Source organism: Grampus griseus (assembly GCF_964374135.1).
Source record: "Grampus griseus genome assembly, chromosome: 7".
Classification (NCBI taxonomy): Eukaryota; Metazoa; Chordata; class Mammalia; order Artiodactyla; family Delphinidae; genus Grampus; species Grampus griseus.
The window spans coordinates 71,288,957-71,310,820 of NC_139001.1; the positions used below are offsets into that span (position 1 = coordinate 71,288,957).

At 35.4% G+C, this 21,864-nt stretch overlaps 1 protein-coding gene across 2 annotated transcripts in view; it reads left to right on the forward strand.

Moving 5' to 3' along the window:
- The window catches only part of LOC309824825 (CD302 antigen), a gene marked incomplete at its 3' end in the record, with an annotated part of 129,228 nt that overhangs the window by 38,946 nt on the left and 68,418 nt on the right, over positions 1-21,864 (forward strand). For both annotated transcript variants that reach the window (XM_082657998.1, XM_082657999.1), the window contains exons 14-23: positions 4,929-5,010; positions 5,940-6,008; positions 8,437-8,551; positions 12,099-12,134; positions 12,526-12,701; positions 13,374-13,441; positions 13,723-13,802; positions 14,391-14,530; positions 16,563-16,668; positions 16,898-17,058. In XM_082657998.1, coding sequence (XP_082514124.1) covers positions 4,929-5,010; positions 5,940-6,008; positions 8,437-8,551; positions 12,099-12,134; positions 12,526-12,701; positions 13,374-13,441; positions 13,723-13,802; positions 14,391-14,530; positions 16,563-16,668; positions 16,898-17,058 — 1,033 coding nt within the window. The remainder of the gene's footprint in view (positions 1-4,928; positions 5,011-5,939; positions 6,009-8,436; positions 8,552-12,098; positions 12,135-12,525; positions 12,702-13,373; positions 13,442-13,722; positions 13,803-14,390; positions 14,531-16,562; positions 16,669-16,897; positions 17,059-21,864) is intronic.

Sequence of the window (21,864 nt, forward strand, 5' to 3'; positions counted from 1 at the left end):
ACTGAGCCTGCGCTCTAGAGCCCGCAAGCCACAACTACTGAGCCTGCGCTCTAGAGCCCGTGCTCCACAACAAGAGAAGCCACCGCAGTGAGAAGCTTGTGTACTGCCATGAAGAGTAACCCCCGCTCGCCGCAACTAGAGAAAGCCCGCACACAGCAACAAAGACCCAACGCAGCCAAAAATAAATTAATAAAAATAAATAAACTTTTTTAAAAAAGAGGGATCAGGACGTAGATCCATTTCCAGTGGTACAAGATACCAGCCTCACGAGATTCTCATACCCTTTCATGAAGAGTGAGAGTGTCCCTAAGTATTTTTAGCTATTCCTCATATCTTCAATTTTACCAATGAGTGCCCATTTCTAAGATCATGCTGATTAACAAGCTTCTAAGTTTGCTGATATTAACCTATTTCTGACATTTACTCTGCTAACAACCAAAGTCTCAGGTACGGCTTTTGGACTGCAGTCTCCCTTGTGGTGGCTGCCTCTGGAACATAACCTTTGTAATGCCCTGCTGACCCTCCCCGAAGAGAGAATTTCAGCTGGGCAGCTTGCTAGCCCCTAGATCTCAAGCTTGACACACACAGTATCATACTGTCTAAGCTAAAGTATCTTTAAGGAAAATACTGACATAAACAAACTGGGTTTTGAATCAAGTTCCTAACCCAGCAAGAGATTAGGAACCTTTAAGTGGTTCAGGGAGCCATGGATAAGTACTAAGCAATGAGGTTGTGGATACAGTCAGCCCTCCATATCCACACGTTTCACATCCGCAGATTCAATCAACTTCAGATCGAAAATATTTGAAAAAAATTCTGGAAAGTTCCAAAAAGCAAAACTTGAATTTGCCTCATGTTGGCAACTATTTACATAGTATTTACACTGTTTTAGGTATAATAAGTAATCTAAAAATAACGTATATAGGAGGACATGTTTAGGTTACATGCAAATACTACATCATTTTATATAAGGGACTTGAGCATCTTTGGATTTTGGTATGAGGGAGGTCCTGGAACCAATCCCCTGTGGATACCAAGGGGCAACTGTATTTGTGGGAATCAGTTGATGAAAAATGGAATATCATATATGATATAAATGATCATTAAGAGCTTCTATATACAGAACAAATTACACTAGAAAACAAAAGTCTGAGAGGTAATTAAGGACTCTTTCTTGATTTTTTAATTTCTAATCACACTTGATGAGTTCTCCCCCTCAATTAAAAATTTAAAAATACAGGTTCATTATGTAAAATTGGGGAATGTAAAAAGTGATAATGAAGAAAATTAAAATCACCTCAAATCCTAGCTCCTAGTTATAAACTTAGTTAACATTTTGTGTAAATCTTTTCCATTTTCTTCTATTCCTATCATATACTTTATTTTCTACAGAATATACAATGATTAGGTTTTTTTCTGATCACAGAGGAAATGTATATTGAATTTAGAAAACAGAAGAGCACAAAGGAAAAACACATCACCTAATCCTTTCACTCATAGGGACTATATTTTATTTGTACTCATCCTAGCAGCTAATATAGTACCATGTATTAAGCAGACTGTAACGTCTGCTTAATACGTGCTCCATTAATAGAGAGATCATTTGCCCATGCTGTATTTAGACAACGTATTCTAAAACTTATTCAATATTATAACCATGGCTTGAAGGGAAGAAAGGAAGCCAGCCCATTTATATCAGAAAATGATTCTAAAGCTTATTCCTTGAACACCTTAGCTTTTTATTGCAGGGATTGACCTTGCTCAGCAAGACGTCCATTGCCCAAATTGTGTTTTGCCTGCCAAGGAATAAGGTCAGATTACTGCTCTACTTCTCACAATCTAAGTTCCATGTCTCTGTATTTCAATGAAAAGGGTTCATGGTGCACCAGATCACTAAGGCTCTAAAATCTTTGCAACTCTTAACAGCAGCCCACCAGGGAAAGCCATTGTAGAACGAAAGTAGTTTTAGGATTAGGGAAGAAAGCCTTGTTTGCAGTGCGATTGCTGCTGTATGCACTACCTCCAGTGATGTGGCATGAGTGGATTTGGATATAAATCTAAGGCTTTGCGGACTAAGCGCCCTCATCAAATAGTGTTTACTGGGGGTTATGGTTGAGGTGCTGTTTTCCTTAGGAACCAGATGCAGCAGGAAATTTGATTGAGAGTAGAAATTTTAACGCAAATACACAAAGTAACCTTTCGTGCAATGTCTTCTTAACCTCATAGCCTTAAAACCATATACTTAGTGTTTGGAGCAGAAGAAATTTATATACAGAGAGAAATTTTCAGTTTGATTTAATTCCTCAGTTATGATCCATTTCTAACCACAAATTTTTTTTCTTCCCTCGAATTTTTGAAAATCCACATTAGAGGTGTGCAACAATTAATGTGATTTCGAATTTCTTCTTCTCTTTATCTACCTACAGACAAATCAGGCCAAACCAGGAAGAAGTTACAAATGAGGAAATATTTTCCACCTCTTACCACACACACAAAAAAACCCCACAAGTAGCTACTATTTACTATATTTATAACCGAATAATAAATCTCTTGAAATGGAAGCTAAAAACTATAAAGGTCTGGGTTGCAATGAAGTTCAGTCTCAGAAAGTAGTGAAGTTGAGAAGCTTCGGACAACAGGATAAACTTCTCTCTAGGAAACTGTTCTCTGAGATGCAGCAGAGGAGGCAGAAATGGGCTTGAAAGCAGAGGTTTCTAAGGGAAGATGGGGAGCTAAGAGCAGACTGAGTGGAAATGGTGGGGACAGACCCCTAAAGAAGCTTTCTGTGGGAGCTGCCTATAGAATAAATGCAGATGGCAAATGATCTTTGATCATCTTCCAGTCGTACTGTTGATTGTGCAAAGAAGATAAAATATCTAATGCTTACTTTAGGGAAACACAAAATTCCGCACAAATTCTCCAGGCCCAAATACATAATCTACAAAAATTAGAAAGAAGTGAAGTTTGAGGAAGCAAACTTGACTTCCTCTTTATTTTAGCTGTCTGACTTTAATTATAATGTATATGGCAATTATCTAGACCTGGTGGTTTAGAAATCCAGCAATCAGAAAGTATGATACATTTGGAAGTCCGTAGGAAAGCTCTGATTAGTTGAAGACACAAACTGCAAAATCCTTTTTTAGCTGCTAAATTCAAACTAGACTTAATTGTCTCCACTGGAGTTATCTTAACTCTGCAAATTGGTAATCTTTCTTTCTGAAAGAAAACAGTAAAACAATAAAAACTGAAAGGGGACCGCCCTCATATTCCATTGCAGTAAGTTGAAAAGCTTGAGGTTGGTAAGGTGAAAAACATGCTTATTGATGTTAAAATATGAGGGAATGTTGAACAGAGGAAAGAGACAAAGAAAAGCAGTTATTTCATTAAAAAGTGAGAAATTAATTTAAAATTAAGTTTGTTCCTGCCTTGGATTCACTGGCAAATATTTTTAAATGCAGACTTACTGTGTTTCCCAGCAGTCTTGTAACTGTACGTTCCATATGTTCCATATATTCTACTGAACTTGAGAGTAGGGATTAACTTTAGATTTGGGTTCTACCCCTTTTCTAATATGTGTTCTATTTATACTTAGCATTTATGTATGCATTGTTTTGCATATATAACATTCACTCTTGTACTGGTGGTACATGACATATACAATCAGAAGGTTAAATTATATGGAAATAACCAGCATCACCAACCCACCACCCCCACCAAAAAAAAAATTGCATGGTAAATGGTCTACTTTTTAAGGCCTAAGAAGTATACTATATTTTAGAGAGTATTTTCAAATGAAGTTAGAGGTGGAGAAATTTCTTATGGTTATATCGCTTCAATTTATTGAAAATATCTCCCTGGTTTGAGTATAAGTTTAATTGAGGGGAAGGGATCACTTACAATGTATGTCCCTGCCTCTATATGTTGTTGTATGTATTCTTCCTTGGAATGCCTATCCTTTCTCTGCTCAGCCAACCTGAATACTGGCACGTGGTAAACACTTAGATTATGGCTCGAAAGAAATGTTGGCAATTCTTCAAAGACTGTCTTTTGTCCTATTAACTCTACAAAATGTTTCCTGACTTCCTACAGTCCACAGTGACCTCTCCTTTTTCCGAAATTTTTGTAGTGCTTAAAATGTATGCCAATTTTTATCATTTGATGTTTTTCAAAAATGGCCTCATATTTTCTTTGTTCATATATATCTTGTCTCCCTGACTAGTTTATATGCCACTTGAGGGTAGATATTATGTCTTGTACTTCTCTGTATCATCATTGCACATAGCTCAATGCCTTGTACATAAAAGCATCATAGTTATGACAGTTAAATATATTCACTTAAGTGATTGCTTAATTATATTGCTCTGGTATAACCCATGGAGTTTGGTATTTAGAAAATACTGATACTTGAATGCTTGTTTTACTTTAAACTTAGTGGGCAGAGGGAATTAAATTTTTTTTAAAATCTCATTTAATAAAAGGTTAGCCAAGCCAAAGGTTAGCCAGGTTCTTCATTTTAAAGAAAAGATACTTGATAGTTATAGACAAATGCTTTAAGGAAATGCTATGGTTGTTTTTGTATCTGAAAACATTATCTAAAATTGAAGTGCTTCAGTAAAAGTTTTGAATTAATCATATACTTTTTTTCCCCTCCTAAGTTTTTCAAAGCAGAATAGTTTTTGCCTTTCATATGAAGAAAATAACATAAAATTTAGTTTAAAAAAGTCTGGTACTTTTTTGACAGCTACCCTGTAAATAGGGTTCAGTTTCATTTCAGGAGACTTGTTTATATAGCTTGAAACTATGTTTCTCAGTTAGTGAGAAGGTCTTCTGAATAAGCTTACATGTCTTAAGCATTTTAGACATGTGGATACTAAATGTTTTTGCCAAATGCTGTGCTCAAATTTTCTTAACACTTCCTTTTCACATAGTGACCAGCGTTGGCTTTGGATAGGTTTGAATAAAAGGAGCCCTGACTTACAAGGATCCTGGCAATGGAGTGATCATACACCAGTAAGTTTAATCTTTCTCGTTTAGGATAATATGGAAAGAGTATTTATTTCAATAACAAGAAAGTTGATTGTTAATTAATATAGCCATACAACCATTAAGTTATGTAGATGTATCTTTATTGAAATGGAAATAGATTCACATATATGAAGTGGGGAAAAATAAGTTACTAATCTCACTTTTATTAAAAAAATAACCATACACATAGTCTCTCTACATATAATCCAAAATACATAAAAATATAGATATATAAATATAGCGGTAATTTTGGGGTAGTAAAAGTGATTTTTTTTCTTTTTCTTTGTTTTTTTTTCCATTTTTTCATAATGAGCAACGTTTATTTTTATTATTTAAAAATATGAGTTATATAAAAAAGAAAGAATTTTAATTGGAGGAAACAATTCAGGAGAACCTTAAAAAGTCCTTAAATATTATTTCAAATGTTTACATTATCATAAGGAGAGGTTTTAGGTAACACATAGAGGAGCAAATTATTCTCAGGTATTAAATATTTGCTCCACATTACCGTTGTGTCAAGTCATTGTGTGTTCTTTCGAAATGTAAAATTCCTTGACTTCATTTTCAAATTGTAGCATATCCAAGAATAGTCAATCGAATAACTAACATTTCAACACATGCATTTAAAAAAAGTATTTTGCAAGCTCCTGATTCTTTATGACTCCAACTGTGAACTTAATACATGATTAACCTCCACTTCTGAAACTGTAGCCTCCTTTGTTTGGAATCTGAAGACCTCATGGCATTTTATAAGTCCTCACGTGATTTAGCATCCTGACATAAAAAAGAGATGAAAAAGTTTTCCTCTCTTGGCTTTTGAACACACTTGAGTTATTAAAGCTGCCTAAATTACATCTAAATTGCAGATATTTATACATCAGTCTTAAGTTATCAAGCCTCTCTTGTCTTTTAAGGTGTCTACTATTATCACGGCAAATGAGTTTCAGCAGGATTATGATATCAGAGACTGTGCTGCTGTCAAGGTCAGTACAATGCTGGAAAATCTGCATATTTAAAAAATAAATCTGGCAGTATGTGCAGTCAGGCAACAGACCCATGAAGTGCCTTTTGCGTGTGGAGCATGATATTGGGTGCAGTGGGAGGTTAGAAGTACACCCATGGCCCAGCCCTCAAGCAACCTAACTGACACTTAATTTGAGAAGATAAAATTCATATTCAAGAAAGACGACTCTTGTTACTATGCAGTAATAAGCTCCAAATGAGTGGGCTGAGGAGGGTTAGTGAAACTCAGAAGAGGAAGTGATTTCTATTGCCTATTTCCAGAAAGAGGTGGGACCTCAACTGGACCTTTAAGGATGGATAGAGTTTGTACAGGTAGGATAGGGTAAGGCATAAAAGAAAGTGGGAGTGGAAGGGAGAGGCTAGGGCAGTGAGGGGAACAATGCAGATCAAGAAGTTTTAGTTGGTGCTGTGGTTGAAAACAAAGGTGGGAAGTTAGACTGATGCCAGGTTAAGGAGTTTGTGCATTTTTTTGGTAGGCAACAGAGCATGATTAACGGTTTTTGTCAAGAACTACGGAGGGTGTGAGAAGATTCATCTTGAGGCAGATTTCAAGATGCAAAAGATAGGACCAGAAGACATGGAAGACCAGTTAGGCCTCTTCCTTTGCAGACTTCATTTGTTTATTCGTTCCATAAGTAGTATGTCCAAGCAGTCTGTGATGCTCTGGGGGGTCAACAATAACAAGATATAAAACAGTCATTGTCTTCACAGAACTTACAGTCTCGTAGGAGGTAAAGACAAGTAAAAGGGCAATTACAAGGGCTATGACAGACAAAGTGTATGTTTTATGCAAGAACAAGAGTGTTCCAGGAGAGTAACAATGACGGTGATGATGGTTATGATACAGCAGCTAACACTTGTTGACTCATGAGCCAGGCACAGTCATGTCACATATATTATCTCACTTAATACTTAAGCAACCTTGTGAGGTAGGTACTGTTACTGTATCCATCTTACGGGGAAGAAATGTGAGCTCTGAGTAACTTACATGATCACAGAACTGAAATTTAAACCCAGGTGTATGGGTCTACTATGCTATGTATGGCATTTACAGAAACAGTCAGAAGGGGTATTTGTTTATGGAGAAAATAGTAGTACATTTTAGTTTTAACTGATGTCTTGAATCCAGGCTTGCAGTAAGAAATATGCTGTAGTAAGTTAGAATAAAGAAACTGGAGTTGAAGGAAAATGTTCATTAAAAAAAGAGTTCTCTAATGGCCTAGTGGTTAGGATTCTGGGCTTTTACTGCCAGGGCCCAGGTTCAGTCCCTGGTCAGGGAACTGAGATCGCACAAGCCACGCAGCGCGGCCAAAAAAAGAAAAAAAAAAAAAATCGCAAAGGGCCAAGAAGTGGATTTGAGGCGATTACCAACATTTTATAAAATGTAAGAGGATGAGGAGGGAGGAGACATCTAGAAAATATCTTTGCTATGTAAGCCCAAGAAAGAGATTCAGGAAGATGATTGACCAGAAACGTTGCACGAAGGTTGAGACCAAGTACTGAGAAGGCCATTGGAAAGCATTATTTCAAAGTAACTGTTTTAGTAAAACACTCTGTAGTATCATGCTGTTTTTATAGAATTCCCAGTTTAACACATGAAAGAATGAAAACTTAATAGAAGTTTGTGAAGTTTCCAGAACACTGATGCAATAAACTACATTCTATGTAAGTTGTGTCCCTATGTGTGAAAAGATTGGAAGAACCTACCAAAAAAACTAAATAGAAGAGACATTGATCAGTAACAAGGCCAGCTAGGGCAGTGTCTGGAAGGAGAATCTTACCTCACCTGCCACGTTCTAACCCTCCAGAATGTTGCCCTTAAGAGATAGCAGTCCAAAAACTGATGGATGCTCCTACCAGGTCCTGTCCTCCCCTTTCCTTTCCCTGTTGCTTGCTGCCTGGAATTTGTAGAGAGCCATCTTAGACCACACAGAGGAGGGCAATATCCCAGAAACACAAAGCAACGTCAAAGGTGGAACTTGGGCCCCTGATGCCAGAGTTTTATGTCACTTTTCACAGATCTGCTATGATCACAGGCTGGTGTTTGGAAACCACTGAACCAAATATTCTTTTCTAGCTTGATCTTCCCAAAATTTAAAGTTGCAAGATTCTACAATTTCATATCAACAAAAAACAGAAAAAAAAAAACCCCAGTAATTTGCATTTTGGACATAAACATGACCCTATGCTATATTTTATCAGTCCCTTTGAAGGCTCTTGCTTAGACTGTTACTGCTTAAACACTGCATTCTTTCATGTGTTCATTCATAAACATATATCCTAGGTGCTAGAGCTAAAGCAGAGTTAAAGACCATAGGGCTTACAGATTAGTGTTGTATAAGGGCTGCATCAACTTGAAAATATTCTACAATCCTCTTCCTCCTTTAGGTCATTAATAGGCCATGGCGAAGAAGGTGGTATTTCTATGATGACAGAGAATTTATTTATTTAAGGCCTTTTGCTTGTGATACAAAACTTGAATGGATGTGCCAGATTCCAAAAGGTAAATGTAGTTATTCCTTTTCACAGTCTGCTCGTGTGAACTTGTGAATGCTGAGCCAGAGTACCTAGGAGGGCATTTTAGTCTATAATTATAATTTTAAAAGCCTTTGACACTACAGTTAATATATTAAGCTCCATCCTGCCTGACTCCTACCCCTAGTAAAATGCTGCCTTATTGAAATTAGAGACTACCTTCCTCTTCTGTCATGAAAGAAATTGTATAGGAGATAAAATTTAAGGCTAATTTAGGGAGATTAGGTCTTGGAATGAAGGATTATTTCAAGTGAAAGGAGAGACGAAGTAGAGGGAATCATTTTAATTTTTATTGTGTTGCAAAATGAAGGACGAAATGAAGACAGGCTTGGGAAGAGTGAAGCAGGTCCCCAATCTAAATTTTACAATTTAGAAACAGTTTTCAGTGAGCTCAAAATTACTAGTAGTTTATCTCATTCAAATTCAGGAAACCAGTTAGCTTGATAGTAGAGCCTTTGGTGACAAAACAGAGAGAAAGGGTAATAAATAGATATCCTTTTACTTCACTTTTTAGTAGGAAAATGTCAAGGATGTATTACAGAAAATGTTAAGATTTTAACTTCCAAATTATTTTTAAGCAGATATTAGATACGTTAATTAATATAATGGTAAATGCACAGGAAGTTCCAAAATGAATTTCTGAACTGAATGTAAACAGATCATTGAAACTAAAGGGAATTCCTCATATAAGTTCTCAGAAACCCAAAGATTATCTCATGGAACTGCCCATTAGGAGATTGTTCTTCTTTCCTAAACAAAGCTACCATCTTGCCTTTAAAAGAGCTTCAGATGCAACATGCAGTGCAGTAACTGGAAAGTCTCTTTCACAGGGCAAACTGGGGGGTCATTAATAAAAGGGGAATTGTGTGTGTGTGTGTGTTGATGGGGTTTTTCTTTTTTGTGTGTGTGGAATTTATTTTTATTTATTTATTTAAATTTGTTTATTTATTTATTTTTGCCTGCGTTGGGTCTTCGGTGCTGCATGCGGGCTTTCTCTAGTTGCAGCGAGCAGGGGCTGTTCTTCACTGCAATGTGTGGGCTTCTCATTGCGGTGGCTTCTCTTGTTGTGGAGCATGGGCTCTAGGTGCACAGGCTTCAGTAGTTGTCACGGGCTCAGTAGTTGTGGTTCATGGACTCTAGGGCACAGGCTCAGTAGTTGTGGCGCATGGGCTTAGTTGCTCCGCAGCATGTGGGATCTTCCCAGACCAGGGCTTGAACCCGTGTCCCCTGCGTTGGCAGGCGGATTGTGAACCACTGCGCCACCAGGGAAGTCCCTGATGGGGGTTTTCTAAAGGAGAAATTATACCTGAGTTAGTTAGTCCTGATTATTGATTAAACCTGAAAGAAGAAAAAAGGAAAACCAGCTTGGATACCTTTCAAACAAGTGGCAAAGTAACTAATATATAATTAACTTGGACAATATCTCTGGCTTGAAGCATTAGTTGTGACACTCCTATTATTCTTTGGTATTTGGCATGCCACAGAGAGTGTCACTGCTCCCTCCAAAGTATGCTTTCACTGGTAGCTGTTCCCCTGCCTCATGTTTGAGTACTGAGGCAAACCCTAGAGTATACACCAGGAAAACCTTAGAAATGACAAACCAGTAACCACAGGAAATATTATGAAGAACATATAGTTTTCTTTTTTCTTTTTAATGTATTTGTTATTTTAAACAAAAGAGAAGGGAATTAACTAGCTTAGCAAACATAAATCAGGTAACCAAATAAATAAATCTTTTAAATAATTGCACCCCTGCTCTCTCCAATACAGAAACAAAATTAAAAACTAAAGAACTTCCTGCCTCAGCCTATTTGCAGTCATTTGAAGCAATCAGTGATGGTTTGATCCAGGGTTTAAATGTTATATTAACTCCCCTTTGACAGTCCCTAAATTTCTGAGTTACAATGTGTCACATTCACTGGTTGGATATTTTCTTGGCTATTAGAACAGCCAAAGCCTGCTCAACTGGACACTTCTGTATTAATCTGTGTTTTCTGGTTTTCTTAAAGCAGTTTACCTCTTCAATAGCCCAGATCACCAAGCCTTTTCTCTAGCTCTTGCCTTTTTTATTACCGCATACAGCTGGTTCTAATTAGTCCCCTCCTCTCTAAAAGGGATATTTTGACAACCTACTTTTTTTTTAATTATCGTAATCACTATGGATATATATACTTTTTAAACATTCCTTTTTAGTTGCAAAAACAGTAGCAAAAATAAGGTTCATAAAAGTGTTTTTAGGAAAATGACCTATAAACACAACTTTTTTATATTGTGTTTCTTGATACCTTGTACACACATGCATGTTTGCAATCCTGTGTAAAAAGGCACCTTTTATTTTGCTTTTCTCACTAATTTAAAGAAATTTAAAGGTTAGCCATAGCTTTCCCCCAACATACAAATGAACAGAATTCTTTGACAAGATTACAAACAAGAAACTATGTCTATTTTTTTTAACTGATTTGCAGCATTGTTAATGGAAATTATCCAACATACAGAGGACTGAGTTAGAGAGAAAAACCACAGATGCTGGATATATAGGCAGTCCTCGAAGTAGGGTCCTCTCGTGCATTGACCCTGATACAATAGCAAAATTAAGAACAGCTATTTTACCCTGTAATTTCTAAAATTCCTCAGATTATGTCTTTGGCTTGAAACCACGTGACCTATGACCAGCATAAAAAGGGAGAGGAAAGCAGCTAGCATCCTGAGAAGAACTGTTCTGTGCCTGGCCCTGTGCGGGGTGCTTGCATAGGGGTGATCATATATGATCTTTACATTGTCTTTGTGAGTTAGGTAGGAGAATTTCATTTTTATAGACTAGAAAGTTGGGGCTCAGGGAGTTAAACAACGGATCCCAAGTAGCACAGCAGCAGAGTCTGAGGGCGTTTAGACACTGACTCACCCAACTTCAAAGACCATAATTCTTTGTACGGTACCATATTTCCTGCTGGGTGAATTTTATTATTTTCTTCCCAGTTTTGTCTCTCATTTTCTCAAAAGTTTCAGTACTGGATCACAGAACATTTTTTTCCAAGGATATCTTGGGAGGCAATAAACTCTACCAACCTAGGTGTATTCAAATTGCATTAGATGGAGACATGGTTCCTGAATAACCTCATCCTACAGTGATGATTATTTTGGTGCATGTTCCTTAGTGCTTCTATGTAATGTATACAATGTGTTCATTTACTTATTTGTACTTTCTAATTATTATCTATACTTTATCCACCTAGTCTTCCTTTGTGACTTCTGTGATGTAAGGTAGAGAACTGCTAGTAATGCTCTATTAATATTTAACAAATCTGCCTTTTTGGTTGCCACAAAAACAACTTTAGTGTGGGCCCCACAAAATTCAGTGTTATGAAGTGATCCTAACATGAAAGGAGATGGTTTGGCCAGAAACGGACAAATCTCAGCCGTACTGCAAGTCCTCTTGAGTTAGACTAAAGGCACTTATTAGTACGCCATGGTCTGTAATTGGATACTAAACTTAAGCCATTTGCTTTCTTCTACAGGTCGTACTCCAAAAATGCCAGACTGGTACAATCCAGGTGAGTTAAGAAAACTAAAATGTATCCAAAGCTGCTTTTACCTTTTCAGTGACGTATTTAGTTAATTATTTAAGCCCAGGCCTAAGTGCCGGCTTCTTCTCTGTCGTGTCTTCAAATGAGATGAAGTATCTCCGTGCAGGGAAGGTGATTAGCTGGTGTGGGGTGAGACTCTGAGGCTGGATTTGTCCTTCTCTGTGAGTACAGGAGGGTAACAGAGTCACTCACTGGCTCAGGAATCCTTGGTTGGATCCTTCCAGGCAGCACTGCCCTGGCCAAAGAGAGCCAGTAATCTAAATGGATTATTATTTATAAATAGTTTTGAAAAATAATCCATGCTGAGAGGGTACAGTTTGGTTTATGCAGTCATAATTGTGCTATTTTTCTTCTTTAGAGCGTGCTGGAATTCATGGACCTCCAGTTGTAATAGAAGGGAGTGAATATTGGTTTGTTGCTGATCCCCGTTTAAACTATGAAGAAGCCGTCCTGTATTGTGCTAGCAATCACAGCTCTCTGGCTAGTGTAACATCTTTTGCAGGACTAAGAGCCATCAAAAACAAAATAGCAAATGTAATTTAAAAGAACGTATTTTTTTAATATTTTCTTATTTTTACATTTATTCTGTTAAAAAAATTTCAAAAATCTACAAAAGTTAAATGTTCCTCTCAAGTAAAATTTGCCTAACAACATATAAGTTCATCACTTCGGGTTAGAAAAGTTAAAAAGAATTGCTTAATGTTTTAAAACATTCAAGATTAATTATTAATGTCAGTTGGTAAGATGAGCTTCAACAGATAATATAAATTAGTCTAATTCCTTGTCACGTTTTTTACTAAAAGTTAACTTGGTAGTTAACTTGAGATTCTGTTTCTAATAATAACTAATTTTGCAAAATAGTTTTTTGGAGGAAAAATAATTTGTATATTTTAAAATTTATAACTAGTAGCAATAGGATACTATATGTCCAATTTATATATGCCCATAATTACGGTGACCATATTTTTTGTATGCAAACTAGGGCCTGTGAATATAAAAAGAGTTTCTAAACTACTTTCTTCTGTGAAAGGACCTGGTTTATGTAATTTAGAGACCAAAGTAATGAATATCTGGAAATTATAGTGGTTTGTGGTTATGATGGGCCAGGGTATTAAATCAAAACTCTTCTAGAAAAGTCAGCATATATAAGGATGGGTGTTTAGTTGTTTTTTGTTTTGTTTTGTTTTTGTGGGGTTTTTTTTTCAGATATCTGGCGATGAGGAGAAGTGGTGGGTGAGAACTACTGACCAGCTAATAGAACGTCGTTTTTTGAGGTATGTGACATCCTGGATGGTGCCTTTGTAAAGTTATCGTTTAAAAGAAGCAGTCCCAAATCCCTTTTTACTAAATGGAGTACTGTTTGTAATTAGTTTTGAACATTAATCCATAAACTACCTAGACTAGAGAAACCAAATCCTTTAGCAAATGAGCATCAAAAAAAAGTAGTATAAAATAATGGCCTAACCTTAAATTTAGAATTAAAATTACTTCAGGAAAAAACAGAAGGGAACATGTAACTACGTTATGAGCTGACACATCTCTTATTTTCTTTCAGCTCACGACATCCGTTTCATCACTTTCCTATAACATTTGGAGAGGAATGCTTTTACCTCTCTGCCAAGACTTGGTTTAGCGGTAAGGTTAATTCCCAATCCTTTAACGTTAATTATGTAATATGTGAACTTCAGTTTCAATTACTAGCTTGATCTCGCTTTCCTTTTGATTATATGTTTGGCAGCTTCGTCATATTCTGATTTATTGCTGATGACAGTAGATCAAGTTCCAAATGCAAATAAAGGTGCTTTTCACTGTGAATATTTCGACTTCCTTTATCCTAAAGCAGTTACTTAGAAATAAACTGACCACTTTCATAACCAATAAGGATATAGACAAATTCACAAAGATGAACAGGCAGCAATTCTAAAGTATAGTTTAGGTCCCTTTCCCCCTCATTAGCCTTCTTCAACTCCATTTCCTGCCATCAGGAACCATAGTAACTGTGTGTGTACCAAGTATGTTCATTTTTATAGGCAATATTTGTATGCTGCAACTTACTAATATGAATGATAATAATAGAAGACAAAAATAACTAGGGAAGAAAAGGAATATATTTTAACCATTTGGGAAAGATTGATTTAAAGAGACTTTCTTCACTACTGGATGGTTTTAAAATGTGCTGAATGGAAAATTCTCACCACAGTAATCCTGCTTTTCATTTCTCAGACATACATAAACCAGCAGACTGTAGTACGAAGTTGCCCTTCGTCTGTGAAAAATACAATGTATCTTCATTAGAGAAATATAGTCCAGATCCTGCCGCTAAAATACAGTGCTCTGGGGATTGGATTACTTTTCAGAATAAGGTAAAAAGAGAATTGCTACGTTGTGCAAATGATGATTGCTTTCATGATGGTCATATGGCCTGTGGCAGAATGGCATCCCACCAAGTAACTTCACTAAGATAGACTCTGCATATTTCAGTATCTCACCTGATTCTCTACATTTTCAGAAACGAAGTTAACTCTCAAGTTAATCACGCGTACAGGTCTTTCAGAGTACCGTGTTCCTGTTCTGTTGCTACTGACACTTAAACTGCCAAAGCTGATCTTTCAGTGAATAGTAATATATTGACTAGTCAGGACTATCTCTTTGGCATGTAGGAAACTGGCTTAATTTCTGGCTGATAAATTTTCCCCCTTAAGGAAAACATCCAAGCAGCATTTACCAATCAAATTAGACCAGCATTTCCCAAACTACTTTTTGGGAATATACACATATGCTAACAAAATGTTAATCATTGATGTTGCTTCCAGAGCAGGGTTTATGATTAAGTAGCTTTGGGAAATGCCACATTCTGTATTTGCTTCCTTGAGATGCACAATTCATATTGGTGTATGTATCTCTTAGGAAATGCATTTGGCTGCTAAAAAGATTACTATAGTATGCTAAAACATTTATTCTCTCAGATAAAAGAAGTTTGAAGATAAGCAGGCTGGGGTTGGTATGAAAGCTCTGTGGTCTTCAAAACCAGGCTTCCTTTGTCTTTCTGCTCTGCCATCCTCAACTTATGGCTTCCAAGCTCAAGTTGAGGGTGTTCTCTCTAGAGTCTTTTCTAGAAGCCACCCAATGACTTTATATTTCTCTGGCCATTCCAGTCTGTAAGGAGGCTGAAAAAAAAAAAACCCATTTTATAGCATGTTTCAAGGAACACAATTTGGGACATGCTACTCCACACTAACATGATCATAATATCAAGAAGAAAAAGGAAGAGGTGTGTCTGACAGCTGAAAGCATCTGTAGTGAAGTTAAAATATTAGGGGTATATTTTGACTTTTTAAAATTTGGACAATCTTTCCCCCCCCCCCCAGAGTACTAGATTAATTTACATAGTTGATGTAAATTTATGGGTTTTTTGTTTGTTTTTATTGAAGTATAGTTGAATGAAAATATATTAGTTTCAGGTGTACAACATAGTGATCTGATATTTCTATAGATTACACACCATACAAAGTTATTATAAAATTACTGACTATATTCCCTTTGCTATGCATTACATCCCTGTGACTTATTTATTTTATAACTATTAGTTTGTATCTCTTAATCCCCTTCACCCCATTAAAATATCCTGTCAAGAGACAGGGGCATGATTTCTTTAAAAATGTGGGTTTTTTAATATAAGGTAATGATGAAGAATACATATTTGAAACCAAATGGAGCAGAGTCTAAATGCTGACCATACCATGCTATGGCTATTTCACTTATGGGTAAAGTTACTTAATGTCCTTGTGCCTCAGTTTTCCCATTTGTTGTGAGAATTAAATGAGATAATACTGTGCAAAGTGTTTTAGGAAGGAAGCACTCAATAAAAGGGAGATTTTTTTTTAAAGTAGCTCAAGGACTACTCTTCAGTTGCTTAAATTAAGTGTAGCGTTGCATTCTTGGGACTTCCCTGGTGGTCCAGTGGTAAAGAAGCCACCTTATGATGCCCGTGACATGGGTTCACTCCCTTGTCAGGGACCTAAGATCCCACATGCCATGGGGGCAACTGAGCCTGCACGCCACAACTACTGAGCTCTTGTGCCTCAACTAGAGCCCACGTGCCACAAACTACAGAGCCCACGCGCCACAACTGGAGAGAAGCCTGAGTGCCACAACGAAGAGCCCGCGTGCCGCAACTAAGACCTGACGCAGCCAAAAATAAGAAATAAAATAAATAATAAATAAATCTTTCAAAAAAAAAAGAGTGTAGATCTGCATTCTTTTGGTACTACTTTGTGAGTGTCTATATCTCACAAACAGAAAATTAGCAGCCTTCTAAAAGATGAGGCATTTTCTTCCTATGTGAGCTTTCCCATGTGTGGAATCTTATACTTCATATGTGTTCTTTGTTTGCAGTGCTTTTTAAGGATCAAACCTAAGTCTCTTACATTTTCTGAAGCCAGCGATACTTGTCACACCTATGGTGGAACCCTTCCTTCAGTGCTGAGCCAGAGAGAACAAGGTAGCAGAATTTTTTCGTAAACATGTTTTATTCTGATCTGGAGGCCATGTTTGTGTTGGGAGGCTGTGGGGAATTAACACATACAAAGAATCTTATTAAATTACTTTTTACAGAGTAGGTGAAAGATTATCCTGGTAGTTAGATAAGCAAGAGGTATTCATTGACATTTTTAGTATATCTTTAATTTGAATAAGTCAAATTTTAAAAAAAAAAAAAATCTTTCTGACAGATTTTATTACATCCTTGCTTCCGGATATGGAAACTACTTTATGGATTGGTTTGCGCTGGACTGCCTATGAGAAGATAAACAAATGGATGGATAACAGAGAGCTGACATACAGTAACTTTCACCCATTATTGGTTGGTCGGAGGCTGAGAATACCAACAAATGTAAGGTTTTTTTTTTTTAATCAGTAAACTACGTAGCTCTATGAAATACCTGAGTCTTCCACAAATTATTGGATTAAGAACAAGGGCCTATTTCATGAGTCGACTTATATGAAACGTCCAAATAGGCAAATCTATAAAGATAGAAAGTAGATTACTGGTTGCCAGAGGCTAAGAGGCTAAAAGGATTGGTGGTGATGGCCTAAAGCATATGGGATTTCTTTCTGGGGTGGTGAAAATGTTCTAAAATTGATTAGGGGTGATGGTTGCACAACTCTGTGAATATACTAAAAACTATAGAATATATGCTTTAAATCAATGAATTATACCATCTATGAATTATATCAATAATGCTGTCACAAGAAGAATAACAACAGAGCTTCCACAGCCTTCACGTAGATGCCCTAGTTTTTCATAGTAGTATCAGATTCCATAGCACTTATTTCATAACCATGTAAAACCATCAATAGTGAGTTACAAATAGAAGCTAATATAAATGGTTTACTTGTCATCTTGGAATTTGGAGCTGTCAGCCTCAGTCTCCTGAGGTTAAAAAGTACAAAATCTGTGGTTAGTGATCATTTTTCCCTAAGATCTAAATGTAAAGAAGCTATAGAATGGAAGAAGGCATTATATCAACAGTAGTTACCCTGTACCATGATATTGCTGCCCACTACTTCTGTCTTCCTTATTTACTGGATACAAACCACCTTTTGCACAAAAGGCAAAGATTAAGAGATTAACTTTAAAGTTGAATTCCAAAAGTACATCCTAGACAATATCAACTGATATTCCTGATGCAATGGCACTTTGCTCAACGTTGACATTGGTGGTAAAGGGAACTCTGCAACATGTGTAATTATGTACAAAGTAAATATCAAAATAATGCTTGGTTATTGTAGAACATTTGGAAGTTATAGAAGAGTAAACAAAATAAAGAAAAATATCAACCCTTATCCTGCTTATACTTAGGCTGGTAGCTTTTAAACTTTTAACTCATGACCCATAGTAAGAAATAAATTTAAATTACCATTCAGCACATAGATATAAATATAATATTGAATTGAAACAAAAGTTGCAGGAAATAATACTTACCCTTAGAGCTTATATTTCTTTCTTTTCTATTCTACTCTAGTCTGATCTAGTCTAGTCAACCTATTTTCTGTGTTCTATCCTATTCTATTTCATTGTCACAAATAAGAATCAAGATCCACTGAACTGGTTTCATGAGCTACTAAATAAGTCTCAAACCATATTTGAATCCTGATCTAGGAAATCACAATGAATATTTCAGCATTTTTCTTCTAGGGCTTTTCTATACATTGTCTTCTTGACATAGATAAGATCATAGTATATATACTGTTGTATCTACTTTTCTCACTTAGTATTATATCATAAATAGTTTCTTATGCCATTAAAAGATGTGCTTGATAAGCATTTTGATGGCTGCACAATATTTCTTGATAGATATACCATCATTTACCTAAACAATGCTGGGTATTTTGGCTGTTTCCAGTTTTGCATAATTCTTAATAGTGCTGCAATTAACATCTTCATGCATAATCTTTGCCATATATTTCAGGTTACCTCCCTAAGGTAGATTTAGGAAGTGATATAGCCAGATCAAAAAATATAAGTAGTTGTAAAACTCTGGTTACCAAATTGGTTTCCAGAACGGTTTATGAGTTTATATTTTTGTCAGCAATATATTGTGATTACTTTTCTATTCATACCAGTGTGTTAATAATTTCCAACATTTATTGAGCAGCTAATATGTGTCAGACACTCTGCTAATGCATCACATGCATTGTTTCATTTAATCTGCACAATAGATGTGAAACAGTCTGTACTCCTCTCCTATCTTAGAAATGTGGAGACAAACAGAGAGAGTCATGTAACTTCCCAGAAATCATGCAGGGTATGCGTGCAGGGTCGGCATTTAAATCCAAGTCTGCAGAGTCAGCATTCTTAGCTTCTCTACTGCATTGCTTCTACTACAATGCTCTAAGGAGAATTGTCTTTTTAAAATTCTTGCTAATTTGATAGTTTAAATGATATCATATTTTCATTTGTATTGCTCTGATTTCTAATGAAAACATATAAATTCAGTAATAATTTGAATTTCATCCAATGTGAATTTCTTATTCTTTGACAATGTATCAAAGCCTTCATGTATTTCTTATTGATTTTATGACTGGGTAAATACTAAGTGTGCTAACCCTGTGTTTCTTGCATTTATTGCAGATATTTTCACAGGTTTTTTTTTTCTTTAGGTCTAATACCAAAAATATTACAGAAATAAGTTTTGATTTTTTTGGTATGTGTTCAACTCTATTTCTTTTTTTCCCCTCCATTGCTTTTAGGTTAGAAAGTCCCTCATGTAAATGTTAGTTAAATGAATGCCTTTATTTTCTTCATTTTGTTTTATAGCTTGCTTTTTTGTTCTGACAATATGATACATCCATGGTATATGGCATATGTTGTCAATGGTTACTTAATCCTTTTCCCTAATCCTGGCCAATTGTCTAGCATCATTTGTTGTATATACTTCCATCTGTTAAAATCAATATAGAATGCCTTTTTTATCATATGTGAAGTGTGCATGTGTATGTATCTGTGTGTGTATGAGACATATTCTTGTATAGCTCCCACACTGATCTAAATACTATAATGTTGCCATATTTCAAAAAATATAATAGGATTAGTTATCCTTTGTTGTATGTCTTTTAAAAATATTTTTAGCTGTTTTTGTCTATTCTTCAAGACAAACTAGAATTATTTAGTTAATTTCCAATCTAAACAATTCAATAGAAAACTTCTGATAAGAATTTGACAACATTTTAGGAAGAATTGACATCTTTGTATTAATTTTCCCTCAAGAATATGGTGTAACATATCTCTCCATTGATTCAAGTCTTCCTTTTAAATTCCTCAGTGAAGTTTTTAGAGAAGTTCTCTTTCTTTTTGCCATTGAGAATGGCAGCTTTTTAAAACTGTCTTACTGATATGTAGGAAATCTATTATTTGGGTATTTTTGTATATTTATTTCATAGGCATCCATCTACTAAAAGCTCTTATTACTTCTCAGAGTTTTTCAGTAGATTTTCTTGGGTTTTCTAATTAGATAATCATAATTGGCAAATAACCATTCATGCTTCACTACATGTGGTAGGACTTCCAGAACCATGGTAAATACCAGGAGTAATAAATAACATCCTAGACTTGATCTAGACTTTAATGGGAATATCTGCAGTCTTTCATTATTATATTTGATGTGGACTTTTTGTTTACGATATATCATTTATTTAGAATTTTTATTCAGGAATAAGTAGTGGATTTTCTAAAACTTGTTTTCACCATCTATTGAAATTGTCATACAGTTTTTCCCATTAGGCCTATGGATATGTAGTATAATACATTAATAGATGTTATATTAAACCATTTTTATCTCCTTATCATAAAATCTAGTTGCTGAGAGTGGGTTATTATTTTACTACTGAATTAGATTTGTTAGAATTTTATTTGGGAATGTTTTCATCTCTGTTCATAGAGTTAATTTTTTTAAGCTTTTTTTTTTTCTGATCATGTCAGCTTCATAAGATGAACTGGGTAGTTTTCTGCCTTTGTGTTTTGAAATTATGACTCAGTCTGGGGAATTATCTTTCCCTGAAAGTTTGAAGGAACTGTATACAAAACCATGTGATATTAGAACCCTGTTCAGAGATCATTGTTTAATACTGAAGGGATTTGGTGTAGTAGGTGAGGGCTAAACTCTAGAGTCAGGTTGAGTTTGAATTCCATTCAGCCATTTCGTATGCCTTAGGAAATTCACTTAACTTTGCTTAAGTCTCATTTTTTCATCTGTAAGTTCTGATACTGTTGTTCCTGCAGCACAATGTGAGGATTGCATAAAATATTTCATTTAAAGCTTTTAAGCACAGTACCTGACATATAGTTTTAAAAATGAGCATTATTATTAATTTTCAATTTCCTCTAAAGTTACTGGTACATTTTAGTGTTTCTACTTTTCCTTGTAACAGTTATGCTAATTTGTATATTTCAAGGAAGTTGTCTATTTCATGTAGATATTCAAATGTATTAGAATAAAGTCGTGTCTGCTATTATCTTTTAAAATCTCCATGTCTTATTTTAATCGTTTTTACTTTTTCTTATTTAGATTTTTACAAAAACTAGTGTATGTTACTGGTTTTTTCCTCCCCTTTCTCCACGGCCTACTCCTATTGCTTCAGATATACAAATACTACTACATTTTTCTATCCTGTTTCTCTTGGAGTTATATTTTTGCTGATTTTCTAATCTCATATTGAATTCTTAGTTCATCTTTCCTTTAAAAATCAGAATGCATTTAATAATACATGTTTGCCTTCACATAAAGTTTTACTCATATCTCTTGTAATATTTCTCATATTAGTCTTTCCTATAATTTTTTCATTTTTGTTTTAATGTTTATTGAATAGCATGGGAGTATGCAGTTTTTTTTAAACTTTTTTAGCTCCTGGGATAAGCTTACTTTTCTTATTTTTCTGAGTGTGATATGTTTCAACCATACAGAAAAGTATAGGGACAATATACTTTGAATAAATTTCCATGTCTAATGTTATTGATTTGTGGTCAGAGAATGAAATCTAGATAGATACTTTTATTTATGGATGTTTTATAGTGACACGTATAGGATCAAAGCTTTAAGGTGAGTTCTCTATTGTGTGGTACACCATTTGTCATTATAAAAAGTTTATAAACATCTAATGAGTAGAATTAACAGTCATTACTTTTTTGCTTACTTGCAAC